Source organism: Mycteria americana, chromosome 12 (assembly GCF_035582795.1).
Source record: "Mycteria americana isolate JAX WOST 10 ecotype Jacksonville Zoo and Gardens chromosome 12, USCA_MyAme_1.0, whole genome shotgun sequence".
Lineage (NCBI taxonomy): Eukaryota > Metazoa > Chordata > Aves > Ciconiiformes > Ciconiidae > Mycteria > Mycteria americana.
The window spans coordinates 18,197,943-18,215,099 of record NC_134376.1 but is presented as its reverse complement, the minus strand read 5'-3'; the positions used below and the strand labels follow the sequence as shown (position 1 = coordinate 18,215,099).

General features: G+C 61.6%; 3 protein-coding genes across 8 annotated transcripts in view; all 3 read right to left on the bottom strand.

The window, feature by feature from the left end:
* Window positions 1–1,865: 1,865 nt before the first annotated feature.
* On the bottom strand, window positions 1,866–8,870 carry DECR2 (2,4-dienoyl-CoA reductase 2). Of its 3 annotated transcripts, none has more exons than XM_075515053.1 (9): window positions 8,711–8,870; window positions 8,487–8,555; window positions 7,965–8,016; window positions 6,262–6,397; window positions 5,716–5,840; window positions 5,046–5,139; window positions 4,657–4,761; window positions 3,827–4,044; window positions 1,866–3,001 (listed from the first exon to the last, which is right to left on the bottom strand). In XM_075515053.1, the coding sequence occupies exons 1-8, from the start codon at window positions 8,806–8,808 to the stop codon at window positions 3,827–3,829; spliced, it is 897 nt and encodes a 298-aa protein (XP_075371168.1). In that variant the 5' UTR covers window positions 8,809–8,870; the 3' UTR covers window positions 1,866–3,001. The 3 variants fall into 3 exon arrangements, with proteins under 3 accessions (XP_075371168.1, XP_075371167.1, XP_075371169.1); XM_075515052.1 differs by having other exon boundaries at window positions 3,856–4,044; XM_075515054.1 differs by lacking the exon at window positions 4,657–4,761 and having other exon boundaries at window positions 3,856–4,044.
* Window positions 8,871–9,714: 844 nt separating this feature from the next.
* Window positions 9,715–12,052, bottom strand: NME4 (NME/NM23 nucleoside diphosphate kinase 4). Of its 2 annotated transcripts, XM_075515452.1 has the most exons (5): window positions 11,889–12,052; window positions 10,396–10,526; window positions 10,148–10,249; window positions 9,963–10,075; window positions 9,715–9,888 (listed from the first exon to the last, which is right to left on the bottom strand). In XM_075515452.1, exons 1-5 carry the CDS (start codon window positions 11,977–11,979, stop codon window positions 9,768–9,770), a joined length of 558 nt encoding a protein of 185 aa, XP_075371567.1. In that variant the 5' UTR covers window positions 11,980–12,052; the 3' UTR covers window positions 9,715–9,767. The 2 variants fall into 2 exon arrangements, with proteins under 2 accessions (XP_075371567.1, XP_075371568.1); XM_075515453.1 differs by lacking the exon at window positions 10,148–10,249.
* Window positions 12,053–14,940: 2,888 nt separating this feature from the next.
* The window catches only part of XPO6 (exportin 6), a 58,160-nt gene continuing 55,943 nt past the window's right edge, over window positions 14,941–17,157 (bottom strand). For all 3 annotated transcript variants that reach the window (XM_075515437.1, XM_075515438.1, XM_075515439.1), the window contains exons 23-24: window positions 16,655–16,885; window positions 14,941–15,661 (exon numbers count right to left, since the gene is read on the bottom strand). In XM_075515437.1, coding sequence (XP_075371552.1) covers window positions 15,560–15,661; window positions 16,655–16,885 — 333 coding nt within the window. In that variant the 3' untranslated portion in view covers window positions 14,941–15,559. The remainder of the gene's footprint in view (window positions 15,662–16,654; window positions 16,886–17,157) is intronic.

Genomic DNA, 17,157 nt, shown 5'->3' with positions numbered 1-17,157 from the left:
CAGGGCCCCTCGTCGCCAGGCTGCCCGGGCTGCGTGTGATGCCTCAGGACATGATGTGCGGGCATGAAGCGTCACCCCCCGTGGCTTTCCCAAAGCTGGGGAGCCCCAGCTTATTCAGCCACAAAAGCTGGGGTTCAGCAGCATCCCTGGATGGGAGGGAGGAAAAAAAAAAAACCCTGTCTGATCAGGCTGGCGCTGGGAAGGATTGAAACCTTCACTCCAAATCCTTTTTCTCAACTTAGTCATCCCCAAAGCTCTCTGGGGTGGGAGGGGGCTCGTTTGTCAGTCCCACAGGAGGAAAGCTCACGGCTGCATCGGCTGCCCTCCCCGGGGGACATCTCCCTAAACTGTCCCCTGCAAAATCCCCTCGGCATTGTAATTCCCCCAGCTTCCAGACAGCTCAAGCGACCAGGTTTCCTGCCTGCGCTCGCTGCTGCCCGGGCCGGGCAGGGGGACAACGTGCCCGCAGGGCTGGAGGGGCAAGCCTGACCCTGTGAGCTGCGGCTCTGCACGCCTCCGTGGCTTTCTGCAGCTCCAGGACACCATCGAGGCCGGGCTCAGAGCTCCTTTCTTCCCCTGGCGCTGGAGGCACGCGGCCAGGCTGCCGCCCTGCAGCGTTCCCCCTTCCCTCGGTGGCCACGGAGCCAGGACAGCCCCGAGCCCGGCGCAGGAGCTCTCCCTGCTTCCGACACCCCCAGCCTCTGCTCAGGCCATGGCCACCACGGAGGTTTCCACACACCAGCAGGCAACGCAGGCAGCTCTGCCTAGCTCCGTCCTCACCGTGTGGGGTGGCACCCGTGCCAGCTGGGCCAGGAGCCCAGCTCAGCGCCGAGCCTGGAGCAGCGTGGCACAGCCTGGGCTTGGCAGCGGCTCCAGGGCCGCCTCTCCTGCAGCACCCTTCCTTTGTGCATCTCTCCTTGCTGCAGGGAGGGTGGGAGCCTCACCTTGCTCCCCGTGGGCACAGGGCTCTCCCTCCACCTCTGCCCCCTGTCACCCCCGCCTGAGGTCAGCGCGTCGCAGCACAGATTCACCCCTGGAGCCCGTGAAGCATCTCTGCGTCCCCCACACACTCACCGAGGGGCTGCCAGGGGTTTGGCTAAAGCTAAGCCTCCGGGGGGGAACCACGTCTGTTACTACGTGCAGGGACAGTCCCCAACGCGCTTGGTCGTGGTTAAACAAGACGCAGTTAAATATGTGGACCCTCCCAGAACAAGGGATGCAGGTCAGAGAGCAGAAGACTGCAGCTGGGCAGCCAGGAGCAACAGACATCACACAAGTACCTTCTCCAGGAGAAAATACTTGTCCTGGTATCTGGGAAGAGGGATAGTGTGGCTGGAGGCAAAGGCCAGGAGACAGCCAGGCAAAGGACAAAGCCCAGACCCCAAGCACCACATCCCCAGGCCTCTGAAGGGGTCGCCGTGTCTCTCAGAGCTCCTCAGCACCTCCCCATCACCTCTGCTGATGGACCCAACGGCTGCTGGAGCCACCCCAGAGCCAGCTGGGGCCGAGGAGGTGGCAGGTCCCCAAGCACCGCTGGCCTGAGCGCTGGGACACAACAGCCACCAAGGACTGGGGCCGCACAAGCCTCTGCTAGTGGGAACAGTGGTTTTCCGTCCTCCCTCAGGACCCAATTCGGGCCACCCAGATCAGTCAGCAGGGCAGGGCACAGGGGCTGGCTTTGCTCGTGCAGCAGCGAGCCACTGCAGCGATGCTCTGCCCAAAGACGGGCATTAGCCTCCTAAAGCTCCTGCCGCTGCCGGCTCACAAGAGGACAAGGAGCACAAGCAAACCTTCCCGAGCCCCCAGCAGTCAGAGGCTGCAGGATCAACCCCCTGCGCAGGCAAACAGATGAGAAGTGCCGCGGCTCAGGGTGGCAGTTCTTTATTCGTGGCCTGGAGGAAGGAGCAAAACCTGGCGAGTCTACTGTCAAGTAGGAAATGCAATCAAGTAGGAAAACAAGCTTCACGGAATTCAGGATAAGCTTAAAAATTGCCGTCAGCAGCAGGAGGCTGCTGCACGCGAGCGGTGTGCGTCCCCCGGGGCGCTGGCACCGGGGACGTGTTTGGCTCCAGCAGCCCAGTGCAGACCCGGTGCGGCCCCTGCGGCTCAGCGCCCTGCTGGGAAAGCACTGAATTTCAGCTAGCCCTTGATTTACCCTCAGCTGTAGTGTCTGTAGGAAGAAAGGAGACAGCATGAGACTGGCGTGACAGACAGACGGGTGCCGGACAGACAACCGGACATCTCAGGCTCCCAACAGATGCAGTGCTATGGTCCACAGCAGTACAGAGCCAGCTCCGGTGGGATCTGACCTCACGCCACCTCTGCTCCTGGGAGAGGGCCATCCCAGCTGCATCAGCCTCCGGGGACCACTGCCCCATCCGGGAACCCCCCCGAGGGGACAGGGCCATCTCCCCCTGCCAGGGACCAGCTTGGTCCTTGTTTCCCCTCCAAGAGCTGCCAGCTACTGCTGCCAAGCCAGAGCCGCCCCCAGCACGAAGGCTGATCTCAACCCCAGACGGGCTGAACTACTCCCCCCTCCCAAAAAGGAGCTGCTGCTGGGGGTCTTGGGCAGCTCTCAGGCTGAGACAGGGGAGAGGGGAGGAAGAGGACGGATATCCACGGGCAGCACTGCCTGGGACTCGGGAAAGGCCAGGAGAGCAACTCGGAGGGGCACAAACAGACAGTGAACATCACAGCCTGCACACCCCGCGCTGTCCCTGCGCCCTCAGCCACGTCAGCTCAGAAGAAAGTAACAGCACAGAATGGGGGTGGGCTTGCTCCCCACCCAGCACCCCCGGCGCTCCCTCCTCCAGGCCGACGCAGGATCGGCAGCGTCACCACCACCATCAGTCGCTGATGAGAGGCGGCAGCTATCGGCTCTGACTCTGGGAGACGTCACCCCGAGATGTCCCACAGCAGCAGTGTTCAGTCACATTTCTGTCCATCAGTCAATCCCAGGCTGTCCATCATTGATTTTTGTTTACTCCTGCAGCCCAGAAATCTGCAAAACAGCATGGAGGTGGGTACACAGTCCTGCTGGGGCCTGCCCTGCTCACGGAGGCTGCTAGGCGGGACCCAAGCAGGGGGAGAGGGGAAGAAAGGAGACCACTCTCCCAGAAAGCGCCAGGCCCCAGTAAACGGGCGCCAGCTCCCTTCCCACCTCTGCAGACATACGCAGCCAACACGAGTCCTGCGTGCAATTCAACCGCAAGACAAGACACGCTGCCGTAACTCATGCAAGGAAGAAAGGGGAGGCAGAAGCTGTCAGGACTCTCTGTGCCCAGTCCTGCTGGTGGGGCACAGAAGAGGGGCATCGCTTCGCTTCAGGGGACACTCAGAGGTGTGCAGACAAGCCTCCTCCAGCAGGAACGACAAGAGATACCACGTCAGCCACAGGCTCAGAGGAAAAACCCAGCAAGTTCTCCTGCCCTTCCCAAGTCATCCCTAGGACTGTCCACGAGGACTCAGAGACGCTCCCCATGTTGCTCTGTGCCTGCTCTGGCAACAGCATAGGGGGTGACCCTGCTCCACCTTCCCAAAAGCAGAGGAAGGTTTGAGAACAAGTGCTGCCAAGTCCAGACCTGGGCTGGCTGCCCTCACCCAGAGACCCTGACACCCAGCATCTGCCCCCTCTTCCCCAACACAGCACGGGCCACGCAGCTGCCTCAGGAGGGGCAGAGCCTGGTACTGGTACAAGATGGCCAAGGCACTCGGAGAAGGCAATGCCATACCCACTGCTATGGCAGCCGTGCCCCTGTCCCTCGGGGCAACAGGGTTTCTGACACGAGCCCTGCTCTAATCCCACGGAGGGGGAAATGCACGTCACCTAGAGTTTAGCAGAGGATGAAGCAATACCCAGCAAGGCGGGGAAGTTGTTGGCAGAGGTCAGCCAGCTCCCGCCATCCACGACCAGGGTGGTGCCCGTCACGTAGGAGGAGAGGGGGCTCGCCAGGTACAGCGTGCTGTGGGCGATCTCTGTCTTGTTCCCTGCGCGCTGGAGGGGGATCATGTCGAACTGGCTTGCTTCCTCAGCAAATTTCCCACCTAGAGTGGCAGAAGAGTCAGCTAGGACCATGGGACCACCTGCCCACCACCGCTGCCCACCAGACACTGCAGCACTGCTTGCATGGGGCTTTGCTGAGAGCCCCAGGGAACCCAGATGGGATCCTGGCACAGCCCAGGGGACAGCCCAGGGACAAAGGCCTGAGAAGAGAGTTAAACGAGGGGAGCTCAAGCCCAGCAGTGGGATTTGTACTGCAACAGTGAGTTCGAGACAGGACCTCAAGAGCTTTCCCAGCCTTCAGGGCTGAACCGGCACTCCGTTGACAGACTGCAAGAGCTAAACCATCAGGCAAGGCAGCTGGCCAGGCTGAGCTCTGGGGGAGCACGTTATGCCATGGCGTCAGAGAGCACAAAAAGCCGCCACCTGACAGAGAAAAATCAGTGCCCTGCGAGGTACCGAGGATGCGGGAAGGGCTGCTCCCCCAAAGAGAGGTGCCACCTGAGTCGAAGGACAGCCGTGCCCAGCAGCAACGGCCCCAGCCGCATCACATGCCCCATGAGCGGCATGGCACTGGTGGTCCATCACAGTCCCCTCCCAGACAGACGTCAGCAAGCCACTGCCGAGGCAGAGACAGGAGCCCCAGGTTGCCCTACCCAGCCGCCGGTAGCCCTCGGTGCCTGTAATGGGGCCCGGCGCCAAGCTGTTCACTCGGATGTTGTTGGGTCCCCACTCCACAGCAAGGTGACGAGTCATGGCATCTGGGAAGGGATTACAACAGGAATGAGAAATGGAGAGCAGAGCCATTCCAGTAACTTTGAGGGGGGGGGGCAAAAAGCCACGGGAGACTCTGGCCAAGAGCAAAGGGCCCTAGAAGAGCCCTGAGGGAGCGAAGATCCTCATCCCAAAGCCAGGCGCATAGCAACCACACCGATTCATATTCACCTCTCCCAAAGACATCTTCCCATCCCAATATTCAGGAAGAACTGGCTTCCTTACTGGCCCCACACGGTTCACAGAGGCCCAGCAAGGGGCGTTTAGGTACCTATGGCAGCCTTAGCAGTACCAGCATGCACCTGGAGGGCCTGCCCTCGGTAGCTCAGGGTTGCCGTGATGTTAACGATGACCCCACCGTGGTCCTGGGGAAGGAAAGGAGACGTGGCGTTAGACAGGGAGCAGCACAAGGGGTCAGGTAGCGGAGTGGTGGGACAAGAGAGCTGGGCTAGGAGGGATGGTCACCCATGGGCGCTGCCACCTCTGCATTGCTAACCCATCACCGGGGCAGCACTGCCCACCCAGCCTCACTGAGCCGGGGCAGCCAGCGGGGCCCTTCCAGAGAGGCAGGAGATGCAGGGGACAAGCAAAGGCCAAGGGAAAGCAGAGGAGCTGGAAAAGGAGCAGCAGATCACAGCTTCTTCCACAGCAGGTGGCAGAGCATGGAAAGGTGCCACAACAGTCAAAAGCCCCAGGGCTAGGGACAGGCAGGATTCCCAGTTCCTGCACAGGGGCTGCCATCCCTGGGAGGGAAGGGACCGAACCCGAGCAGGGTGGGTGGCAGAGGCCCGGCAGCACAGCCCTGGGTACACGGGTGCTGTGCTCCCTTCTGCCCTCCACACTTCCCTGCATTTCTCGGGAGCAAAGTGTAGTTTGTTTGACACTAACCCCCTGCCTACAGGAGCCTCTCCACCAAGTCTTCTGGCTCTGGTTCCACTTACCCGGAAATATTTCTCAAAGAGGACTTTGGAGGTGTTGAAGGTGCCAATGGTGTCAATATCTATCACTGTCTTGAAGGCATTGAAGGACAGGGCGCTGGCTGGGCACAGAAAGTTTCCCGCAGCACCTGAAGAACAAGCAGCCAGGGGCAGAGTCAAGACCGGGCCAGGAGAGATCAGGCAGGTTCAGGGCACTTCTGCGAGAGGGACGGTGAGCGATATTGTTTGGGTAGACTGGAGAGCATGTGGAAACAGCCCTGATAAGGGGATAAACAGCCCGTGGCTCGGGGTGCCTAGCAGCACGGCCGGCCTGAGGGCAGGAGGGTGCTGGTGCAGTGAGAGCAGGGGTGACCGGATGGCCAGGCATTAAGAACAGGTCTTTGCGTCCTCTGAGCCCATCCCCTCTGCGCTCCCAGGGGCTGCCCAGATGCTCCCAGGCCAAGGCAGCAGAAGCCAGACACCAGGCAAACACAACCCCCACGCAGGAAAATGCCCTTCCTAGCAGTGAGTCTGTGCCAAACCTTCCCTCTGCCCACTCCAGCAGCTCACCGTTAACGAGGATGTCGATCCGCTTGAACTCCTTCAGTGCCTCATCCACCGCTGCCGCAATGGTTTGGGGCTGCCTGACATCTATGGACAGAGGCAGGCACTGCTGGCCTGTGGCTGCCACCAGCTTTTTAGATGCCTGATAAAAAAAAAATAAATAAATAGAAGAGGTGAGATTCTTTCTGGGACTCTCTCCTTCAGCAAGGGTTAGACCCAGACCTTGTAACAGGCGAGCAAGAAGTCAGGCAGGAGCCACGTCCCTGTCAGCACACAGCAAGTACTGTGGGCAGGGGAGAGACCTGCAGCTAAAGCCCTGGGGTAGCCAGAGAAAGCTCCTGCAAGTCGTATCCCAACCGAATGCCAGGCTGGCCCTGAGGCCACAACTTGCTAAGCCCAGTCACCTCATTGACACAGCACATCCTGAGCAACATCTCTGCAGGGCAAGTACAAAGGTCGGACCCTAACAAGGCATTTTTGGCATGAGCCCAGACATAATTAACCTTTAGATCCAAAAAATGTCAGTACACAAAAGGGCAAACGCAGACCAGCAGTTGCCAGGGCCTCTGCCTGCGAGGCAGAGCGGGCCAGCTCTGCGGCTCAGCGTCTGCCACAAACCACCCCCGAGGCGCTTGTTAAGAACATGACTCCCCTCGGCAAATTAAGCACAGGGGACGTGCAAACTCAGCAGCAACGCTGCACAACGCCCAGCGACGCTCCACGTTCCTGCTCAGGCTCATCGGGCCCTTCTGTGAGAAGCTTTGAGCCCCGACTAGCACACATGTACACCGAGCGTCAAGAGCCTGGGAAAGCAGTCCCTGTGTACTCAGAAGACGCCAGCCCCTGAGAACTAAAAAGCTGCTGAGCTCTGCAGCTTGTTTTCTGGCACGTGAGCATGAGGGAATGTGAAATGACAGCACTAACCCCCTCCAGGAGGCAGCTGTGTCATGCCAGCTCACTCCCAAGCATCGATTTTGATCTTTACTGTATTTCAGTGAACTCCACACACAGCTACCACAAAGCGCTCTCTCGGCCGCTTTCAGCCTCAGACCATGGCACAAGCCACGGTGAGGAACGGAAACTGCCATCAGCCAAACTCCAGCCCGGGGTCAGACGCGCAGGGGGTTGTTTGTTCTGCCCAGCCGCCCGCAGGGTAGCTACAGTCCAATGCAGCTTCTTCAGTCGCTGCTCTCCAGACCTGCCTCCTACCCTCCATCTCAAGATGCACTATAACTGAAATTCTGGGGCTCAGCGTGCCCACCTCAACCCACGTAACCCTTGGACAAGGGGGTCTTGCCCTGCTCGAGGCTGAGATTTAAGTTTGACCTTGGGCTCTGCCACTTCCCTGCTGACAAACCTTCACCACGGTTTGTTTCTCTCAGTCTCATCAATAAAAAGACGATGTGATACCTGGAACAGACACTCCCAAAGCTGGCGGGGGGAAAGTATTTCCACAATTAACTGAGCCCTACTGTGAGGCGCGGTAGGTGCAGCCCACCCTAAACCCGCACCCGTCCTACCCATCACTGCTCCCTGCTGCTGCTGGAGCATTCGGAGCCGGGAGAGGACAGGGTAGCACAGGTGAGCCATTTCTCCTGTTGCACTAGCCCCAGGGCTCCCAGCTCCATCCAGAGGAGAGGGCAGAAGGATTTCCAGGCATTCAGAGCTCTCCCTGCTGCCGCCTGTGACACTGGAGCCCACAGACTCACCTCCGACACTCGCTGCAGGTTTCGGCTTGCGATGACTGTCCGGCAGCCGTGCCTGCAAAGAAGGGGCTGGTGAGAAGGACCACACAGTGCCGGCTCCTCACAGCCACCTCAGACTCCTGGGGATTACCAGGAGTTCCGCTGGTGAGCGGTGCGAGGTGGCACAACGCCCTCGGAGGGGAGGAACTGCTGCTCCTGCAGGCTTGCAGGACTCAAAAGAGGGGGAGAGTCACAGCGCGCTAGAGACCTATGCCAGCCCTGTGACAGGGCCAGCCCCTGCCTCCCACACCCCCATGAGCCCTCAGAGCCTGCAGCAGGCAGGGCTGCCCACATCTCCTGCCCGCAGCTCTCATGACGGCTCTGTTGCCTTCGCACCCCACCTCTTCCAGGCCCTGTTACCACAGCCGCCTCAAGGCAAGGGAAGCTTCTACCCCCGCTGTCCCACGGGCGCCCACGGAGGCCGGGCGAGCGCTCCCCGGGCACTGCCGCCACCCCACGGGCCGCAGCCCCGCCGGGCTCCCCCACCTCATGAAGACCTCGGCGATGCGGAAGCCGATGCCCGAGCCGCCGCCGGTGATGAAGGCCACCTGGCCCCTGGGGAACAAAGGGACAGTCAGAGCCCAGCGCCAGGCACAGCCCCCGGCCGAGGCGGCCCCGGTCAGCGCGCAGGCCGCGGGCGGCAGAGGCCGTGCCCCCCAGGCCGCGGCCCTTCACCCGGCGCCCCGAGCCCTCAGCGCCCCGGCACTCACGCCAGGATGTCGGGGCTGAAGAGGTGGCGGTACTCGCGGAGGCAGTCGTCGCCGTCCACGTCCGGCGGCGGCCGGGAGGCCGCTGCGGACTCCGCCATGGCGGCGCGATCTCCCGCCGGCACCGGGACCCGCTGCGGCCGCGCCGCAGAGCACGCCGGGACAGCGCGGCCCGCGCAGCCTGCCGGGAGATGTAGTCCTCGCCGGGGCACCGCCCGCCCTGCGCGTGCGCAGGCGTCGGCAGGCGTTGCCCGGCAACGGCGCGGGGCTGGAGCGGCGGCCCACAGTGCCGCCCAGCGTCCCCGGGGAGGAGCGGGGGTGCCGGGGCAGCGCGGCGACAGCCCGAGCCCCCGCAGCGCCCCTCGCCGGCCCGGGCCCCCCGGCTCTGCCAGGGACCTGCAGAGCCTCCTGCTGCCCCCAGGGACAGCCCCGTGCCCCGCAGCGCCTCCCAGAGCCCCCCAGAGCTTCCAGTACCGCCCCAGTGCCCCCCAGGGACAGCCCAGCGCCTCCCAGTGCCGACCCAGTGCCTCCCAGAGCTTCCAGTACCGCCCCAGTGCCCCCCAGGGACAGCCCAGTGCCTCCCAGAGCTTCCCAGTACCGCCCCAGTGCCTCCCATGGACATCCCAGTGCCTCCCAGAGCTTCCCAGTACCGCCCCAGTGCCTCCCAGAGCTTCCAGTACCACCCCAGTGCCTCCCAGGGACGCCCCAGTGCCTCCCAGGGACATCCCAGTGCCTCCCAGAGCTTCCCAGTACCGCCCCAGTGCCCCCCATGGACATCCCAGTGCCTCCCGGAGCTTCCCAGTACTGTCCCAATGCCCCGTGGCGGCACCCCAGTGCTCCCCAACGACACCCCAGCACTTCACAGTGACATCCCAGTGCCTTCTAGAGCTTCCCAGTACCACCCCAGTGACCTCTAGGGACATCCCAGTACCCTCCCGTGCCCCCACTGCCCAGAGGCGTCCAAGGGAGGAGGCCGGAGCCACGGCTGGAGGCACTGGGGTTTATTGTGGGGTCGGGGGGTCCTGCCCGGGGCCGGGGGTCCGTTCCGGCCGGGGCCACCCTAGGGCCCGTAGGTGTAGTCCCGGTCTCCGCTCTCCCAGGCCACCAGCTCGTCCCGCTGGAACCAGAAGCCGATCTCCCGCCGGGCCGTCTCCACCGAGTCGCTGGCGTGGACCACGTTCCTGCGTGGGGATGGGGCCGGTGCCGTGGCTGCGGGGCCCCGCCGCCGGCCCCGCCGCCCGCCCCGCGCCCCTACCTGCTGACGTGCATGCTGAAGTCCCCCCGGATGGTGCCCGCCGCCGCCGCCGCCGAGTCGGTGTCCCCCACCATGGCCCGCGTGGACCTGACCACGTTGTAGCCCTCCCACACCTGTGGGACAGGGGACGCCTGAGCCCCCCGGACCCCCCCGGGACCCCCGAACCCCCCGTCCCAGCCCCTCACCATGGCCACCAGCGGCCCCGAGGTCATGTAGGCGAGGAGCGCAGGGTAGAAGGGCTTCTGCCGCAGCTGCTGGTAGTGCTTGTCCAGGAGACCCTGGTCTGCCTGACGGCAGCGCGGGGTGACCGCAGGGACACCTGGCCGGTGGCCCCCGCTGGCACCCCCCTCCCGGCACCCCCCTGAGCCGGCTGCGGGGCGCAGGGAGCAGGGTCCCCCGGGGGGACGGGTGGCAGCTCGGTGGGGACGGGTACCTGGAGCAGCTTCATGGCCACCAGCTTGAAGCCGCGCCGCTCGAAGCGCTGGATGACGTTCCCCACCAGCCGCCGCTGCACCGCGTCCGGCTTCACCAGCACCAGCGTCTTCTCCTGCAGCTCCGGGGGGGCTGCGCGGGGACGGAGGGGCCAGCGTCACCGCCGGGCATGCGACACAGGTCATCACCAGACGCGGGACGCGGGCACAGGTTGTGGCAGCAGGACCCCAAGCTGCTCCCGGGCCGTCACGAGTTGCTGCTTGGTCCCAGGGGCCAGCAGCTGCCACAGGGTGAACCTGTCCCCGCCCCTGTCCCCATCCCTGTCCCCATGCCAGGGCCGTGTCCCCTGGCCAAGCTGTGCCTCACAGACTGGTGGGGTCTCAGCAGGGACCCAAGGGACGCGCTGCAAAGCCCTGATGGGTGTCGGGGACACGTCCATGGCCGGGAAACACCCTGTAACCCAGCGTGGGAGAGGCTGGCTCTGGTTTCGGCCGAGCGCGCTGCACTGCCGTGTCCCGGTGCCGGGGCTGCGGGTGCCACCCCGTGCGCCATCGCTCCTGCCTGCCCTTGGGTGCTTTCCCCTGCCCAGAGGCAGCCGGGCACCAGCCCTGGCACAAAGCGGGTCCCTGAGCGCAGCCCTCCACTGCAGAGAGCAAAGTCGAGCACCGTGGGATGGCAGGGCCTGGCATCGCTGTCACCCGTGGCACAGCAGGGCCCGGCGTCACTGTCACCCGTGGCACAGCAGGGCCCGGCATTGCTGTCACCGGTGGCACCGAGGGATGGCAGGGTCTGGCATCGCCGCCATCCCCCTCACCCCGCTGCTGGCCCTGCCAGAGCTGCGCTGGCAGGAGGTGACAGAAGTCCCCCACGGGACAGTGCGTCCTGTCCGCTGGAGGAACAGGACAGGAAGGAGAGGAAGGGAGAGGGAGGGGACGCCAAGCCGGGGCGCTTCGCTGCCAGCCCCAGGCTGCCGGGGTCCTGCCCCGGGCTGCGAGGCCGGGCCGGCCCCAGTGCCGGTGGGGGCAGACCCCACAGTTCCACCCGCTTCTCTGGGAGCTGCCGGATGCGGCCTGGCTTCGCGTGGCTCCCACCCTGGGGACGGTGCGGGGTTGCCCCATCCCGGCCCTGGGGACACCGAGCCCCCGAGGACCCGCAGGACGGTGCCAGGGCAGCCACCGGCTCCAGCCTCTGCCCCGTCCCGACACGTGGGATGGGACCCCAGCACTGACCCACACCACGAAGAAGTGAAGGACCCCGTGAGGCAGACCCCCTGCCTGGGGGCCTTCCCCCGGGGCGGAGGGACGGGGCGCTGGGAGGGGATGGGGCCGGGGGCAGCATGGGGGCAGGATGGGGACGGGAGCCCTGAGGGCAGGATGGGGATGGGGACAGGACGAGGGTGGGGACAGGGTGCCCAGGGGCAGGACGGGGATGGGGACAGGGCCCCCGGGGACAGGACGGGGAAGGGGCCGGGGGCAGGACGGGGCCGCGTCTCACCGGAGCCGTAGCAGCGGGGCCCGGGGAGGCGGCTCGGGCCCGGCTGCCCCCGCAGCAGGCTCTGGGCCAGGCAGCGCCCCAGGGAGCCCATGGCGGGGCCGGCGGGTCGGACCTGGCCGCGGCGGGGCTCGGCCGCCCCGCGGAGGCTTTAAGGGCTCGGCCGAGCCCGGGGACGGGTCGGGTTTCCGTCCCTCCCCTTAAAGCAGCCGCCGGGAGCGGGCGGCCGCCGCGCCCGCACGGAGCATCCCGGGTCGGAGCACCCCGGGTCGGAGCACCCCCCGGGACGGAGCGAGCCCTTCCCTCGGGGGGACACGGGGCTGCCCTGCACCCGCAGCAGGTGCGGGGAAAGGGGTGCAAGGCCGTGGGGGAGCAGAGGCTTCCCCTGCCCTGCCGACCCGCAGCAGTGCCCGGGCGGGAGCCCCTCTGCATCACCTGTGGGAGGCTGGGGGAAGCAGGGAGGGGGACAAGCCCTGCGCACGCAGAGGGGACAGGGACGGAGCCACCAGGGCCCCTTCCTTCACCCCAGCTTGTGGCGAAGGAGGCAGAGAAGGCGGGGAGTTGGCAAAGCAGCGACAGGCAGAGCTCCGGGCGTGGGAGGGGGACGCTCCTCTTCACAGCATCGCTCCGGCTCAGAGTCGAGGTTGCTTTAGGGTTGAATTAAATCGGCGGTCCCGAAGGGCAGGGGCAGCCCTGCAGGCAGGTGTGTGGGGGGCCTCGGTTCTCCGGGGTCTGGTTTGTACAGACGGCCCCATCCCAGACCCCCGGCTGGGAAATCGCTCTTTACTGGGCTTCCCATACATCCCAACCGCCCAAGCTGCCTCTTGGGAGAGCAGCGTGACACAAACACTGCTATTAAAGTAGCTGCAAGTTCATGGGAAATCCTGGTCCCTCCCAGCCTCTTTTCTAAACCTGTGATAATCCGAATGATGAGGGGAGGAATACACCCAACACACACTGGGTCGAAGCCATTAATGGGACTGTGAGGGGAGGCTGGGCTGGAGCCTGTCTCGAACACGCATTTGGCTCCTTGATCCCCATCTCCTTTCTTATTTCCTTGCTGGCCCCCCAAAGTGCAGGGGCTCCCACTAGCCACAGCCTGGGGGGCACATGGGGGCTCCCAGGGGCTGCTGAGCTCAGCATGGCTGCAGAAACATCTCAGCCCTGGGGGCAGAGAGAGCACCAGCTCCTGCCCAACAGAGTTTTTGCTGGCCAGGGGCTGGTGACACCCACCCACAGATCCAGCAGCTGCTGCGCCAGGGGTTTCTTTGGGGGAGAGGAAGGCACTCACATACATAGAAATCAGGTGCCCTTCGATATTTATCCAGTGAGCTGCCCTGCTCAGGCAGAGGGCCAGGGTGCTGCAGCCAGCCCCACGCTTTAGGTGATGGCTGGCAAAGGAGAAAGAGCTGGGCTTTGGCCACCTGCCATCTGCTGCCCTTGATCAAGGGAAAAACATGCCCTTTCACCCTCTGTCAACTAAATGTTTTGCAAGAAACAGAAGCAGCCACGGCGGGAGGGGAGCTGTGCCAGCAGCAGATGAAGTCCCCTTGGCCCACCTCTGCAGAAAGCCACAGCCAGGGTGCTTGGTGGAGGTGTTACCTTCGCCTTATCCTCCAGGTGGAGGTGGCAGCAGCCAGCCACCACTGTCCCCCCCTGTGGCCCGAGTAACTGCTGTGAGGTCCTGGGGTGGCAGGGAGAGGCTCTGTGGACAGGTTGGGACCCTGCACTGCATTTTCACACCTAGTAACTCCCAGGAAAAACAAGGACTCAACGTTTCAAGTGCAGGCAGTGACACCGAGTTACTCCAGAGCTGGCTGCTCTGAACCATATGGTCCCGGTGCAGGTCCTGGCTTGCAGGGAGCTCAGTGCCTTTCTCTCTCAGGGGAGCTCAGAGCTCTCAGTCTGGTGCCAGATCACCACCCACCTTCACACTGGTCTTCACGCATCCATGACCTCTGCAGACAGTGGTTCACAGCCCCCCGTTGCAAGGACTGTACCTGGTGAGGCGTGTCCTGGGCAGGCTGGACTCTGGTTCACGTGCAACTTCCAACTCAAGCTGCTCATGGCAGGGTATGAAGCCCAAGCATCAAACTGGTCCCAGTTCGGACACCCTGGACGCAAGGCTCTGTCTGTACACAGGTTATCCAAACAGCGTACGTTATCTCCAAACAGCAAACGTGCACTTCGCAGGAGGTTGGTTTTTTACAAAGCCATAACTAAAGGAACTGTGGAGCAAGCGCTCCCTACACTCCATCTCACCCCGATACCTCCCAGCGGGCCACACGCAGCCATTTCACTTCAAGTTCACGTCTACAAATGTTTATGGGAGAACCCACGCTAACCTTAACACCTCCTCCAGGCCTGCTCTCTTCACAGTGTCAGGTCCTGTTCCCACCACCCAGCCCTTACTGCAGCTGCCCTTGTAACCGCAGAGAACTAAGACTGATTTAATGCTCTACACTAGCCACCTGACTAGAGACTTCAGGGAAAAAAATTCCTTCCCAGCTGCATGATCAGAGATTCACAAGCCCCACAACATCTGGTCCTGTCTGAGCGGGGACTGGGATTTTAACCTTATGCTCAGATGCCACTATCGGGTCGTTCTGGCCAGTGGCTGACCTTCAGCTCGGGTCTCCTATGATGCAACACCGTGAATGTTAGGCAGCTCTTGATAAATTCAGGCAACAGTCTGCTGGAGGGAATGAACAGATCACCACAACAGGTAACAGAAAACATCAGGCGACATAGGCGGTAAACACAGTGAGTGGAGAAAGAAGTCAACACCGATCTGCACCCGCTCAGTACAGCGCCTTTCAAGGGCTGCTGGAGTGCTCCCAGAGCACCGTCCCACTCGCACGGAGCCCCGACAAGGCGTTTCTGCACCCAGGGCGCAGCACGGGCAACGCAGACACCTGCCGCCTGTCCTCTTGCCTCGTCACGGGGAAAGGCTGCAGATGGCTGCCTGCAGCACAAAATGCATTTTCATCTCGCGGAACAGCTTGGTGACAGACAGGCCTACAAGGGAACTAAAACAAGTTACAAGTTATTTAAAACAACAAGTAAGCACTTTATTTCCATTAAGCATGTTGTTTTAGTATCACAATGGAATGATGAGAAAACGTTTAAAAAAAACCCAAAAAAGTCTCTAATCCCCACAAACAGCAGGGAGGTTTTCAAGGCAATTTAAAAACAAAGGGAGTGACAGAAGTGCCAAAACAGTCCCAACATCACGAGACTCCTCCTCCGAGAGCTGGGCAGGGGCAGGAAGGTGGAATGACACGAAGGTACGAATGTCTGAAGTAGTCTTTGGCGCTTCTGCCTCATGGTTGATACGTACATGATCTCTCAAGACAACTCCACAGAAATTTCTGGACGCAACAAAGTGCTACGTTAGTAGAACAAAACCCCAGCGAGAGGACTTTCCGTACAGTTGAGATGCCCGGCGGTTGGGCGTTAAGACACATCCTGCAGACAGTGCCAACTCCAGCTGGGGGCCTTTGGGTTGGGAGAGAAAAAAAAGGAAGCGTGGTGCGTGAATCCAGGAAGATGTGCCCATGTGCAAGACACCGCATCCTGCAGTACTGACAAAACCAGGGAGGAGAGAAGGTGGTGGCAAAACGAAACACGGATCCGTTCCCTACAGTGATCAGAACACGAGTCCAGTGCAGTAACTATAGTTTCACAGTTCCAGGGGGCAAACTGTCATTGCAGAGTCTGTAGTAACGCAGGTCATTCACCAGTCTGTGCACATTCTGGGTAAACGATGGCAGATCCTGGAAAAGATCAAACACCACATTGTACTGCAAACAGAATAATACCTACAAGCACTGCCTTACGGCAGAGAACAGAAAGGAACCGAGAGGGCCAAACACCCACGTGGATTTTCGTACATGAGAACACCAGACCCCTTCCTCCAGAGTCCAAGCCCAGGAAACCCGAGTTTCTGCAGCCCACGTACAGGGAGCAGAGACGGCTCCAGAGCTGCTCCATGCAGAGAGCTGACTACAGAGATCTGGGCTCTGCTCACAGCACCGGCTTCTCGGCGTGCAGGCAGGCACTACCCAACTGGTCACGACAGGGCCACCTGCAGTGGCAACTGCTCACTGTATTCCTGCCAAGGCTCCGGGCTGCCACGTACCCCATAACAAGGGCTAATTTTCCTGAAGAGCAATGGCCTTCTAGAGTCCTGTGATTCTCTCAAGGCTCCTTTCCTACCCTTACACCCTTGGTCTCAAATCCCCATCGTCTCCCATGGGAGAGGAAGCACTCGGTGGACAAGCAAGCTTTAGCAGATGGAAGCCACAACCTGCTGCACTGCCGTGATGTTCCCCATAGGGAGGTTATAGACCCCCATTTGCTTCACACGCATATGAGGGGTTTGAAAGAATTGAGAGCCATTGCAGCTACTCTGCTGTTGTCTTCACTGTAACCCTCAGACATCTGGCCAGCAGCTGGAGCAAGATTTTGGCAAGGATCTGAGTGTCCCACTCTAGAAAATGTCAGTCTACCCCTATGAAAGCTTCCTCCAGGAAACAGTCCCTAAACTCCCACAGCATTCAGCAGTCCGAGAGATGAGATGGCAGTTCTGCTACCTACAGTGAAAAATCCTTGGCTAGGCATTGCTGAGTATGGAAGTGTTTGGAACAAAAGGTACTGCCTCAAAACACTGCCCTGAGAAGCTCACGGCTGCCCGCCAGCGTGTTCTAGGAGAAAAACTGCGCATCCCGGGAATACTGGCACTCTGCTGCAGCGTTTCCCCTTCTTACCCTGTCCATTTTGAAATTCCTTCCCAGCACGTTTTTCTGGTTCGAGTCCACACCATCACAACTGGCCAGGAACTCGGGGAGAAAGGCCGAGTAGAAGCCATCAAAGTCCACTGAGGCCATATTGTAGGTGGCAATGCCGATCTCCTCCTGCAACAAGTCATGCGACTTGTGGACAAGCACCTGAAGTAGCACATTCACAAACTGGAACAGCATGGTTGTCCGGAAGATCTTCTGCACGGTGAGAGAAGCAGACAGTTAGGAGTCTTCACACCAGCAATCCTCTCACAAGAGGGACCACAGCAGCCAACACATTGCTTCAGAAGTACAAACCCATCGAGGTCAGACCAGGCAAGTGAGCGTGGCTGCACAGGGCCACTTCAACACCAGCAGCTTCTGAGCTATCAGCGGGGTCTGCAAACTCTTGCGAGCACAGAGATAATTTGCCAAGCCAAGCCAAGATCACAAATGGCTACAATAAGCAGATTAATATCAGCTTTAAAGTT